Below are 13,531 nucleotides of genomic sequence, written 5' to 3'. Positions count from 1 at the left end.
AATTGGTTTTGTTTTCCATGTATGAGTTTCTCCGAGACCGGTATTGTAATAATATGGTATTTACGCAGAATTTAGCTTATATCGATACGACATTATCACAATTCCGATGTCAGGGGTTTTCAGTTTCATAAAATGATAGTCCATGCTTAATTAAGTGAAACAAAAAATCTTAATATAAAATTGTTTGGTTTTATTTTTAAATATGTATATTTAAATAAAAGTATTCAATTTATAAACGGTTTTCCTTCTTAATTTTATACAATAGTAAAAAATATATAAAATAAAATAAAAATAAATATAAAATTTTAATAAAATAAAAACTTCGTAAAACTAAAAATTCATCTCATATATAATTATTACATTAAAATTTTCGTTTTTGCTAAAAGTAGCGTAAACCGAATTGTATTATATTATTCAGGCCTGATTACTGAACATTACGAATATGTTATTGAGTCAATTAAATCCTCATCCTTTTTGGTAAATTAAAAGCTGTTGAACTTTTTCTTTTATTTGATTGATATTCAGGAGATTGTGTTGTACAATAATTAGAATCTTTTATACCTTTAAAATCGAAAACTTCTCCAATAAAACAATTTTGACGAATTACTGGTGCACCATAATTATTATTTCTAAATGTTAATCTTTTATTCCTTGGTATTGTTATTTCAGATTTTTTTGATTGTAATTTTTCATTATTTGTTTCTGGTGCTTTTGAAAATATATTCGAAAGATTTTTTGATGGTTCTTGTATCTTTTGATAATTCAATTTAGTATAAAATATCCTCTCCGGTGCTGGAAATATCTGAATGAAATAATTAAAAGAATCTTCACAAAATGAGTATCCATCTTCATCACATAATTCTAATAAATTAATATCATCTTCAGGAATTTGAAAACGTTCGATAACTGAAATTATAATAATTAAAAGGAAATTCATTAACATTTATGATTTGTGGCTTAAAGATTATTATATTATATTTTGCACCAATACTCAAGTTGCAAAAAGGATTGCAAAACACAGAATTTTGCAAATAAAAACCACCTGAAATGGTGGATTATGAAGTGGAATGTTAATTACTGGACAACGTGACATGCATAAAAATAAGTAATTGAATATTCTTGATTGTTTAGGGGGGGAAGGGGGCATTGCCATAATCAGACCCGCGTCCCTTAAAAATGTTGCATTTACTCTGCTTATATGTTCGCGCTAGGAAGGGGCCATTTTGAATCGAGAATATTCGCACATATTCTGTTTGTCGCATTACTTGACGTGATGGGAAATTATTGAAGAGAATTTTTATTTTCAGTATAGAATTTTGAATTTCAAAATTTATTTTATTCAGAAAACTACAAGAGTTTTGAATAAAAACTTATCACATGAAGTAAGGCGACTAACAGGATGTTTATGATTATTTTTTAAAATTATAAAATTTACTTTTATTTTATAATATCACAGACTAAAGCAAGCTCTTACTCTATGCAAACAAAATCGTTAGCAAATACTTTCACATTTATTTTTTTCATTTGCCACTTTCCTACAAAAACTTATGCGTACAAAGCCAAGTACATATACATTTACAGTTTAAATAATTTTGCTTTCATTTAATTGAGGATGCAAGAATATTGTTGTATACAATAATAATATTCCAGTTCTCCCCTTATATTTTTTTACAGGAAGATTTATTAGATTTACTAAATGTGCGTACAATTAATATTTGAAACTGAAATCGGAACAAATGCGTTTTGTTTTGTATTATCAAAGAGCATAAATGAAAAGGATTTTGTTAAAGAAATCAACAAAACAGCTGTTATAAGTAAAAGAATATTCAAAAATACTTTCAAAATTGCTTTTACTTTTAGAATATACTTTAAATTTTAGATCAAACATAGTACAGAAAGGATCATAAAGCAATTTCTTATTAAAATCATCCACAAATTGTTTTTATTTTTATACATACTTATGTATAGGTATAAATAATTTTTGCATACGCAGTGACTATAGCTTAAACTGTCTGTTCCCATGTCTTTTTCATGTAAAATTTACATGTCTTTGCCATGTAAAATTTCTTTGATGATGAAGAGAAAAGTATTTTATTTTACATCAGTTATGTTTATATTCGCGTCTTTTGCATTAACTCCCGCTTAAAGAATAATTACATTGCAATCTCTGCAAATCTACAGCTTATACTGCAATGAAATATTTACTTAATTGATTTCACAATCTAATCAATTATGCTCAATTTTTGAATGCCGGAAGATGTATTCTTTAACGAATACTGTGCGTAAGGGTCATGAAATATGCATGAATGCAAACATATTTTATCAGTCTGAAAAGATTATTAATTGAGAAAGTTCGTCCGCCAGAAAATCAAAAACATTTAAATATGAAATAATTTTTTTAAATTAATTTTGTATTAATTCGACACTGGAGGCCTTCCTATGAGTTTGCATAGTACTACTATTTAATGAAATTGTACTACATTTCCATTCTGCAGATGGTGCATAGTAAGGGCTCAGTTTTATTATTAGTTTCACGAAAATATTTTAAATATTTCAAATTTTTATTGTAGATTGCACGGAATGGGTAACCGTGCACCGCGACTAGATATAGATTGTGCCCCCGAATTTTTACAGATTCAATTTGAAATAAAAATTTATTTCAGTTTTGTAAATTTATAAAATAAATAATTGCAGTTTAAACTTACTTTTTTCCATTAAATTGTAGAGTGTTAAATTATCCTTTAATGTTATGTAATTTAGAACGCCTTCAAATGATATTTTTAACATTATTTGTTTAATCATTTTTTTTCTATTATTTGTTGATTCACTTTTTATTTACGTTATTAATTAAAATTATCAACTTATTTTTTTAAATTATTTTTTAATCAAATTAAAACCGGCACAAATTTTATTAAAAATTTTCAATGTTAATCGCACGAATGTTTCTCTTGTACTGAACTATGTAACTGAACGGAATTGAAATTTTTACGTGTCCTTTTGCAAATTTTTTACGAAAAAAAAAATATTTTCCATTCAAAATTTTATCTTCCTTTTATTTAATTTCAACGTTGAGCAGCACATCCTTTATTTCTTATTTTTTTTCTTGCGAGTTTTAATTTTAATGTTTTCACTTCAACAAATATTTTATGTTTGAACTAAAATTGTTGTGTTCAGTTGAAAATTCAACTTATTAGTTTAGGTAAAGAGATTAGAGAGGAAGAAGGTATAATAATAACAAAAATTTGTTTATGGTGACCATATACCTTCTTCTAAACACAATAACAATAAAAATGTTGGGTGAAATTATTATCGTATTTTTATTAGTTTGTTTGGCAGGTACCTAAAATTTTCAATGTTGTGGAAGAATATAAAAATATTATTTACTCGTATATACATATGTATATTATTTTATATACCTTATCAATTTATATATGTAGGTATAAAACTCAATACAACATGTTTATTTGAATGTTAAACATTATCGTTTTGTTGGACTATAAAATAGATTATTCATTGACTTATGTAGTTTAAGATTATCTTGAAGTATGAAGACTATCTAACACTCTTGCCACAGATCTGTACACTATAAAGCCTTCTGGCAAGAGTGTTAAAATATAACAAGATTCTATATAGTTTAGAGCACATAATATTATCAACCATTATTCAAAAAACATACTGTTTAATTGATTCAATAACAAAATCTCATTTGGAGCTGTATCTCTTCTATAACTTAATTCCAAATTCTTATTATACATACATATATGTACGTATAAGTATGTTATATTATAAGAACAGGTATCTCGATTAGGTGACTTTAATATTTTTCTCCAAAATTTGTTCTCGTAAATTACCTGGATATTGTATTATTAGAAATTTTGTGAGCAATTGAGACCATATTGAGTTGTTTTTCTAAACGTTCTAGAGTTTATTACAAATTAGTGTTTTCCAAAAATGTTCACTTACCGGTTTTAATTGCCTTACACTTGAAGGTATGGTAGGTATGTAGACCCTTCTTTTTTACTATATATGAACAAAGTACAAATGGTCGCCACTTTATGAAGAATTTAATGGCACACACATGTATGTATGTTCTAGATTATTATTTTTGTATATGAACTTCATACTCTTGTACATAATGTATATAAGAATGTATCTTCTTTAATGACACGAGTATCTTTCCGTCTGTTTTTATATTGTATCCTTAATGCATAAACGCTGTACAAATGTACACATATTGAAGTAAATGGAATAAAAAAGAATGAATTTAATCTGGGTGCAAAGTATATAGATTGTTAACAGATACCGATGACGTCACAAAAAAAAAAGAAAAAAAATAATAATAAACATGTTGAATTTGAGCTGTTGAGCAGCATAAAATAAATGTTATACATAATTTATACTCAATAACATTATATACATATGTACATTTATAAAGTGTAATAGTAGCCGTATTGAAACCACAGCACCCCTCGATATTTGTGTTGTCTTTTTTTTTTTGCAACTCAACATGTTTAAACAAGTCAGTTTTTAAATTGTTTTGTTAGATATGAAAATATGACAAACGGATATGCTTGAGAGAAAAATAACAACAAAATTGATAATGAAAACAAAATAACTGAAACATTTTGAATGACACCCATACAAACATGTGTATGACGTATCAGCTGACATTAGTAATTCTTATTTACAATGCTATTTTAAATTAAAATTATTGCATGTTCGGACGCGATTGAAACAAAAATTCTTATAGGGATATTTCATAACATGTTGAGGATACTAACCAATAAAACTTTTCATACGAATGTAAGCACATACATACATACATATGTATGTACTTACCTGATTATTAAGAGTTAATGGTAAATTCTTAAACGTCAAATTTTACAAAATTTGAGTTGTCTGAGTTTACGAATACTCTACTGCGTTTTTACTTTAAGTCAAAGTTTAAATTCTTATACGTTTAAAAAAAGTCAATTAAGCGTCAAAATTGCAGATTTTTTTTTTTTACATGCAGACAGTCTGACGTAGTAATTCAGTAAATAAATTAGATGTATTGAGTGACTATCATTACGTTAAAAATAATATAAAAAATATTTTTTTTCTTAATTTTTAATATGTAAGTATAAAATTATTTTAAATCTAAAAAAATTTTTTTTTTTGTTTTGACGTTTACGGATGATCAAAATTCAAAGTCAATTACGGGTAAAAAGTTTACTACATTTCTGTCCGTAAAAGTTTTATACGTCAGACAGTTTGCAGACTGAAAACAAAATTTTGACGTTAAAGAATTTGCGATAAGCCTAACTTGGGTACATACATACAATGTACAATGTATGTAGGAACAGTGTTTTCTCAAAGTTTGAACATTGTTGCATGCAAAATAATAATTATAGAAGCATATTATATGTACATCATGTATCTACATATGCAGGTATATATAATGGTCTACATATTGTACAAAACTGTTATCACATTGTTAGAATATTTTGTACCTCCCTACCTGGTTTGACTGCGTTGACAAACCTTTTTCGATAAACCAAAAACCTATACCTACTTACTATATTTAAATTGATTAAACATTTAAAGTCTTACATACAAACATGTATTTCAATTAGTAAACTAAGCAATATATTTTTAACAATTATAAAAGAAAATAAATTACATTAAGTTGATTACACATAATTAACATGAATTAACATTTTTGTTTACGTACATTTATAAAAAATTTGTAATTTTTTAGGAAGAAGAATTTGCTGGCAGTCCTGTACATTGTTTAATACCTGATACAAATCAATGGGCTATTGTTGGTATTTCATCATGGAGAATTGGTTGCGGTCCGACTGGTGTCGAACGTCCAAGAATGTATGATAAAATAACATCAAATTCAGCTTGGATACGTGATACAATAAATGCATTATGATAAATTTTTAATTATTTATTTATTTTATAATTTTAAATTAATTGAAATTATTATTTAATAATTTAACATGAAACAAAACCAATGAATTTGTTGCAAATCATAAATCATTTTTATATTTATATGAATGTACATACATACAATGTAAATTCAAAGAAAAATTAACTATACTTATTGAAAATTTGAAATTAAGATTACGTAAAATGCATTTTGAAAATGAAATTTCTATAAAAATATTTCCTAAAACAAATTTTGTTTTTGTACAGAGAGCTGCCATTAGATTATTTTGTTTCATTTTCTGTTAATTTTGTTTAAATATATTATGTATATGTAATGTTAAATTTTAATTTCTTATTTAGATTTTTTAATATTACAATTTTTGTATATTTATGCTGTTTATACAATTAGTAATATTTATTTAATATTTTCTCTTCTAATAAAAATATGTTAAATTATAATAACTATTTAATTATTTTATTTATACATATAACAAATACATCTTTTTATTTGTCATTTTAGGAATACATATAAGAAATTAGTTTTTTTAAAAAATATTATTATGTAATCAAAAATAATGCTAGATGTTATGTTATTTGTTAGAGTTAGGAACAAAATATAGAAGGGAAGATGTTAACTTTTAGCTGGTAATAAATAAATTCTTATTATAGAAATTAATGTAAATTGTATATTTATTAATTTTTATTATTAAATATTAATTATTATTATTTTATTAAAAAGCAAAAACAAGTAATCATTTTTATGTTTTTCTTTTTGTTAGTTAAAGTAAAATAATATTAATTTTATATTAAATAGTTTTTTTCTTGTTTTAATGTTAAATTTAACAAAATGAAAAATAAATAAAATAAAAACAATATTGTATATAATTTTCATTTTTCAATAATTAATTCTTTTATTTCGTCAAATGTAATATCAAGCAGAGATTCTTAGTAGTTAGGAACAACTAATAGATAGATTTATGCGAAAACGTGCTCATGAGTCCAAATATCATTTTCATGTCTACGATATATAACTCTATCTCCAATAGCTTCATGTTCAGCATAATAAAAATCTATTGAATCAGCAATTATTTCAAAAGATGTGCTAAAATACAGAAAACAAATTCAGATTTTTATATAAAATAAATACAAAAGATAATAATTTTGTACATATTTAAGTCAGATGCTTAAATCTATGACTGAAAGTTAAAGTAGATTGCTATGGTATAGTATGGTGGATTACAATTAGTGATAACAGTGGTATTGTATTAAATTTTCAGTACCAGTTTTGTAGTGTTTGAACTCAAAAATTCAATTTATAATTTAAAGCTTACTATGTTTCGCTTTGATTTAAAGGTTCTTCTCCATTTTTATAAGCTTCTAATAATTGGTCATGTTTTTCTTTTAAAACATCCCATTTCACTGGTGCACCACAGCTAGCCATTTTACTACGAATTCTTGCAAATACTGGTTCCTCTTTCCAACGTTCAGCAATTTCATCTTCTGAAAGCTCAATAGCACTTCCATGAACACGAATCTAAAAACAAATTTATTTTATCAAATTAAATGCATTATTTGTTTAATTCAAAAGAGGCAAATATTTTTCAAATTATTACACTTAATACATTTACCTGACGATATTGTAATTTTCCATTGATTTCTTTTAAAAATAATAGTACAACCGAAACTTTAGGATTTTCTTGTAAATCTTTATATTTTTGACTATTTCTTTCAGTAACAAAAGTTATATTTCCACTTCTTTTAGACAATCCTCTAAAAAGAACTGTTCTATTTAAAACACCAAACTCTCTACAAATGTAAATAATTATGTGTGAATGCCTAATAATTTTTTGTTAAATTTTTGTAAATTACTTGTTTATTGTAGCCAAAGACATTGTTATCGTGCTTGAATCATTCTCTTCTCTCATAATGTTGATAAATTTTTGAAATAATTCCATAGGATTATCCGGTGCTTCCTTAATATGGGAAAGATTTGAAGAATTACTTGTATAAGCACGTTCCTTGTTAATGAAGAGTTATAATGAAATTATATATATACATATAATAAAATTACAACTAAAAATATTTTTATTTATATACACATATACATATATGTATGTTTATATGAAGTTATTTATATATGAGTGTATTGCAAATTGTTATATTTCGAAAGGACTAAATTTAACTGTATAATAAACTTGGTATTCATTTACTAGCATAAAATCTCGTTCTTCTTATGTGAGACTTTATTTTAGTAAATTAGAAAGTATTAACTAAGTGATGTTATAACTAATATTAGATATCTTCAAATGGGTTAAATGCCAATAATGGCCATTACATATTTCGATATTTATTTTATGATGTTTCATTGTTTAAAATGGTAAAAACATGTTGATGCAACATATAAGAATTTTAAATTTTCTATAAAAATCTAGGTTGTCAAAAATAAAAGTAATCGTAATAAAAAATAAAAGTAACAGTAGTCGACAAAGCAACTGAGAATTAAAATTGATTTTAAATGTCATTTCCTCCCATTCGATATAATAGCTACACTAAATCTGTAGTTAATTTGTAAATTCTAGGATTTTATCACAAGAATGATCCGGATTTAAGCTTTTCAATAATTAATTTTCTAATATTTTTACAAATGGTTCAATCACACACCATGATGGAATATTCATATGACTAAATGACTAAATTTAAAAATAAATATAACTTAAATTCCTCTTTATTTTTAATAAAATTATATCTTAAAGCATTTAAGTGGAGTGCCAGTCATTAACAGTTACTATTTTTAATCGATTCTTCTTATGAAATTGTTACACAGTAGGGGTATATCTTTTTGGTTTTGCTTTTTGCTAATAAATTTCTAATTTAATTATTTTCAAAAAAGGACTATGGTTTGCAATTAATTGTTCTAAAATTTATCGTAGAATTATGTCAATGTAAGGGTATGTCAATATCGTTTTAATCGGCCATACAAAAATACGCATTAGAGTTGCAATTACAATAAGTCCTCGAGATACAACATCTTCTAATACGACATTTCGAGTTACGACATGATACAAATTTGGACCATTTTTTGTTCGGTTTGCGACATTATTCCTAATACGACATTAAAAATTAAATTTTTTTTTTTTAACAAATTTTATGACTGTATACTGAATAAAAAACTATACCGAATTTATTTATAAGACAAGACTAAAGCACATTATTTCAATAATGAACTTTTTCTAACTAAAAATGCTAGACAGTAGTTAAAAATATGAATGGAAGTGACATATATCAACTTAATCAGATTTTGTTTTATTTATTTTTGTCACAAAATTGAGTTTTTTTGGTTTCGTTATTATATTTTGTTGTTCTTTTTAAACTCTGTTGCCTTTTTTTAAAAAAACAGATCAATTATATTATAAAATAATTTGTCTAATTCACTTGTTGTTTCCATAAATTTTTTTCCTGCTAAAACGAAAATTCCTAAAATAAATTCATAAAACGAAAACTCAATTCTGAATTCATATTCAAAAATTAAAATTTCGTCCTTGAATAATTGAATAGCAATTAATAATGTAATTGTGAATTGAGTAAAGCTTATATACAAACAAATATTTTCTTTTTCTAATATACGACTATTATTGATATACCGCCGCTATGAGTAAGAGCTTTCTGCTCAATAATATTATGTTTTAGAATTACAATCATATAATATATAACATATGTACTACATTATAGATATAGTACAAAATTATGTATAGTAGATAAAATCTAATTTGTTGATAGATTTATAGAACTATAGTAAAAATATTGAATAAATCTGATGAAAAACTAAATTTCAATTAAAACAACATTTCAAAAAAAAACTTGAAATTTTAAAGAGCAAAATGTTTATATGTATAATAAATAATATTGCGCTAATTTCAATATATATGTATTTATTTTTATCTATCACTTTTAATGAGTGAAAAATATGATTTTGAATTATTTCCAATCATTTCTAATCATATTAAAGCTTAAATTTTATTATTAAGAACAAAAACATAATATGAAATTAAAAGTATCTCACCATTTTCACTTTTGCTTTATGTACATTTGTTTCTCAATTGCTTTTAATTGATAGACTTGAGATCTTCGCCGCTAATAAAATTAAACTGAAAACATAAAAATTAATTATTTACCATTTATATATAAAATTGTGTTTATGAAGAATAAAGCAAATAAGCGAATAAGCAAAAATTACGCATTGAACCTACATATATATAGTAGATCTACTTATATGCATATACTATAGAAACTTAAGCTATCATGTTACTAGAATTTAATAATTTTTTTTCTCATTTTCTTTTCTACATATACTCGTAGCCTATTATCTGTTTGAGGTTTAAAAATCAGCGTTGATAAAATATTTGAAATTGCTCGGTGAACTTGTTATCATACTCGTAATATGATATTTACTTCCGTTTTTATAAGTGGATACATATTGATCGCTCAATATTTTGTCAATATTAATAAGTTTCAATTTCAACAAAGTTGCTTTAATAAAAGAAATAGAATACTTTTATCAAAGAAATTTAAATGTTAATGATTTTGAATAGTTCAAGAACGGTATACCAAGTTGCAAAACTATATCTATGTTGTTGTTAATGAAAATATGCATGCTTACACATTACATTGTATTGCATTGGCTTGCGTGTATTGCTTTTAATATTACTTTCGCTTAAAAATCACTTTTATTTTCATTCTTTATTACACACTATATAAAATCTATGTTATTTGAATACAGTTCTGAGGCACATTTTGAAAAAGCGAGAAAGAAATTTAACTTTTGATAAAAATGTTGTCCAAATAATTCTTACGCGGTTTAAGCTATAGGTATATTATCATTGCAAACACTGAAAATTTGTTTAAAAACCAATGTGGTATATCAAAGCTTTTTAATTTCTAATTTTTACTCAATGTTTTCTTATCTCAATTAATATTTTATTTAAAAAATGTTAATTATCTGAGAGTGTTGGGTCTTTATTCTTATTAGCAGTAAGTTATAATTAATTTGTTATAAAAGCTATTAATATAAGATTTGATTTTTATAAATTTTGTCATTTGTTATTTGCTTTCCGGAAATTTTTATTTTATAATTTACAACTTATTTCTATTACATTTTGAACACAAATCCCGAATTATACCCGTACCATTTTGCAAATTTTAATAAAATGATTCTTATTTTTGTTTAGTTCTTTATATTCGACCTAATTTTCTCTCTTCACTAATTTATAATTAAATTTTAAATTTCTTATACAAATGTTGTATTTTAAATTAAAAATATCGAAATCGATTCTCGAATTTCTAATGCAAATATATATCGATACTTTTCATTTACATCCAATCTTTCCTGACAAAATCATACATAATTCAAACGTCAACAAAATATTTCTGACATTTCAATCATTTTCAACATTTTAAAGTGTTTTACATTTTTGAGAAAATATTTTTAGTTTAAAAATAGTAATCAAATCAAAATAAATCAATAATAATATAAAATACGAAATGTTAATTATTAAACGTTAAGAGTATTGTTGTCAAAGAAGCAAGTCCAAAATAAAATTCAACAATGTCGTCCATAATAGATTTTAAAGTTGGATTTACTGAAATTACAAATTTATATTTATACATACATTGGGCTATGCGGGAAAAATTATATCTTATTGTTGATGGTGTGAATATCAATGAAATAACAAATCAATTATTCTGGATTTTTATACTATTTTGTTTTGGATTTTATATATTTTACGAATTATTTTATGTAAGTATTTTCTTTATGGTCAAGTTTTGGTAAAATATTTAAAAAACTACAATAAGAAAAATTAAAATAGAAGAATTTTACCAGCTGTTTGTTGACATTGCTTGTTGACATGTGTGTTTTTAATATTTCTACACTGCAATAGATGTCGGCCGTATAAGATAAAATTTAATTAGAGTTGCCATGGTATTAACGTTTTGTTTTAAAATTTTAGGTTTTTTTAAAATCATCCAAAATAAAATATTATAAACGAAAACAGTTTGCAAGATCTATCTGGAATATTGCGTTTTGTTCATCTTCAGCAGTTTTCTTATATTACTATCATGAATATATGATCTCACCTCAATTAGTCAGAAATACATCAAGATTATTTCCAACAATGAGTGACAACACCATATTTTATGTTTCTCAATCTTGTGAACGCTTTAAAATGTATTCTTTATTTATAATCACGTTTTATTTACACGCGGCTATGTTAGACTTAAGGGAAAATGACTACTGTGAAGCTGGCTCTAAGCTCCTGTATACGTTGACTATATTTTTACTAATCTGTTACAAGTAAGTTCTTAAATTATATTTGAAATTTATCATTTCATATTATATGTATTTATATTTTAGATTTGAAAACTATTTTGTAATATTAAACTTGAACCAAGGGATATTTAATATCATGACTGAGTGCCTTTTTTTGTTAGCATTGCAAACTTTTAATCGAAATCGTTTGGTTCATCAAGTTTTATTAGGATTCCGTATTGCTTCCTGGTCACATGTTTTTATTAGTCTCTTGCCGTTCAAGTACCTGGTACCAACATTATTTGCAAAAAATTTCAAATTTACTTTAAACCTTTTTATATGGCTATGGTATGGATTATCAATATGGAATTCACCGGTTTTACAATATTTTTATCATCAAATTTATCACAATTCTCCAACTGATTGTGCAGGAGAGGGTTCAGCAGCAAAATGTATTTTATTAAAGGATTCGTTAGAATTTCGTCATTTTAAAACATTAAGAAAATCATATTTGGAGATAAGATTAGCTAGGGAAAAAATGAATGCTGTAGCAGAGCCACCACAACAAAAAGAAAATTATTCGGCGAAAACATTTCAAGCTATTAAATGTAAGAAAAAAATATTACTACAAAATAATTATTTATTACAATCTTATAATTTTTTGCAGGCATAATGACATTGAAAAGAAAGTTGAGAAGAATCCGTGAAGGCAGGGACTCACCGCAGGATGTCTCATCTAATAATTCAATGGATGAATAAATTTATTTGAAAACAAAAAACAATACGATTTTAATTTATGCTTAAATTCAATTAAATTAAGAACTGAAATATAAAACTGATTATTGTTATTGTGATAAGTTCCATGATGCTTAAAATAGCTTAAGAGTCTCCTAATAAAATAATTTATTTTATATAGTTTAATTTTTGCACCTTTGATGTATACTTCGATTGCCATAAAAGACATTTTATTCACCTATTCCAAATATTTTTGTAATTTTTTTTTTCTTTAAAAATGTGTGATTCTAGTTTGTTGTTGTTAAAGAAAAAATAAAAATATTCGTTTGAAAATCGATAAGTTTCGTTTTTTTTGGAGTTTTATATTTTATATCTCAAAAAATAATGCTGTAAATACATTTACATCTTCAAGAAGATAAACCTTTAAAATTTTCACTATCACTACAGCGAGGTTTAAAACGATTTAAATTATATCAAATTTCGGTTTCATTTAGTTTACATGGAATAAATACAAATTTTTATTAAAGAGAGGTAATTATGGATAATCAATAATAAGTATGTATTGTGTTGTAATAG

At 24.6% G+C, this 13,531-nt stretch overlaps 3 protein-coding genes across 4 annotated transcripts in view; 2 read left to right on the top strand and 1 right to left on the bottom strand.

Moving 5' to 3' along the window:
- The window catches only part of LOC129619000 (uncharacterized), a 98,063-nt gene extending 91,969 nt beyond the window's left edge, over positions 1-6,094 (top strand). Inside the window, exon 9 of the mRNA XM_055534045.1 lies at positions 5,741-6,094. Within this exon, the coding sequence (XP_055390020.1) occupies positions 5,741-5,920 (180 nt within the window). The 3' untranslated portion in view covers positions 5,921-6,094. The remainder of the gene's footprint in view (positions 1-5,740) is intronic.
- A 667-nt stretch (positions 6,095-6,761) lies between these two features.
- LOC129619002 (pyridoxine/pyridoxamine 5'-phosphate oxidase) lies at positions 6,762-11,715 on the bottom strand. Of its 2 annotated transcripts, none has more exons than XM_055534047.1 (6): positions 11,583-11,715; positions 9,977-10,061; positions 7,786-7,934; positions 7,545-7,722; positions 7,248-7,450; positions 6,762-7,018 (listed from the first exon to the last, which is right to left on the bottom strand). In XM_055534047.1, the coding sequence occupies exons 2-6, from the start codon at positions 9,977-9,979 to the stop codon at positions 6,892-6,894; spliced, it is 660 nt and encodes a 219-aa protein (XP_055390022.1). In that variant the 5' UTR covers positions 9,980-10,061; positions 11,583-11,715; the 3' UTR covers positions 6,762-6,891. The 2 variants fall into 2 exon arrangements, with proteins under 2 accessions (XP_055390022.1, XP_055390023.1); XM_055534048.1 differs by having other exon boundaries at positions 7,786-7,889.
- Positions 11,359-13,256, top strand: LOC129619001 (uncharacterized). The gene is made up of 4 exons (XM_055534046.1): positions 11,359-11,710; positions 11,922-12,265; positions 12,326-12,828; positions 12,888-13,256. Exons 1-4 carry the CDS (start codon positions 11,519-11,521, stop codon positions 12,977-12,979), a joined length of 1,131 nt encoding a protein of 376 aa, XP_055390021.1. The 5' UTR covers positions 11,359-11,518; the 3' UTR covers positions 12,980-13,256.
- Positions 13,257-13,531: the final 275 nt, after the last annotated feature.

This window comes from Condylostylus longicornis, unplaced genomic scaffold (assembly GCF_029603195.1).
Source record: "Condylostylus longicornis isolate FDR11 unplaced genomic scaffold, ASM2960319v2 ptg000010l, whole genome shotgun sequence".
Classification (NCBI taxonomy): Eukaryota; Metazoa; Arthropoda; class Insecta; order Diptera; family Dolichopodidae; genus Condylostylus; species Condylostylus longicornis.
This window is presented reverse-complemented; position numbering and strand designations above follow the sequence as displayed.

Bases quoted from the DNA above. Each gene is read 5' to 3' on its own strand.
- LOC129619002 (XM_055534047.1), bottom strand. The intron at 7,723-7,785 runs GTAATTTACAAA...TTACATTTGTAG, and splicing joins TCTTTGGCTACAATAAACAA to AGAGTTTGGTGTTTTAAATA. The intron at 7,019-7,247 runs GTAAGCTTTAAA...TCTGTATTTTAG, and splicing joins TTAAATCAAAGCGAAACATA to CACATCTTTTGAAATAATTG.
- LOC129619001 (XM_055534046.1), top strand. From the start codon at position 11,519: ATGTCGTCCATAATAGATTTTAAAGTTGGATTTACTGAAATTACAAAT. The intron at 11,711-11,921 runs GTAAGTATTTTC...TTAAAATTTTAG, and splicing joins TATTTTACGAATTATTTTAT to GTTTTTTTAAAATCATCCAA. The intron at 12,829-12,887 runs GTAAGAAAAAAA...AATTTTTTGCAG, and splicing joins AACATTTCAAGCTATTAAAT to GCATAATGACATTGAAAAGA.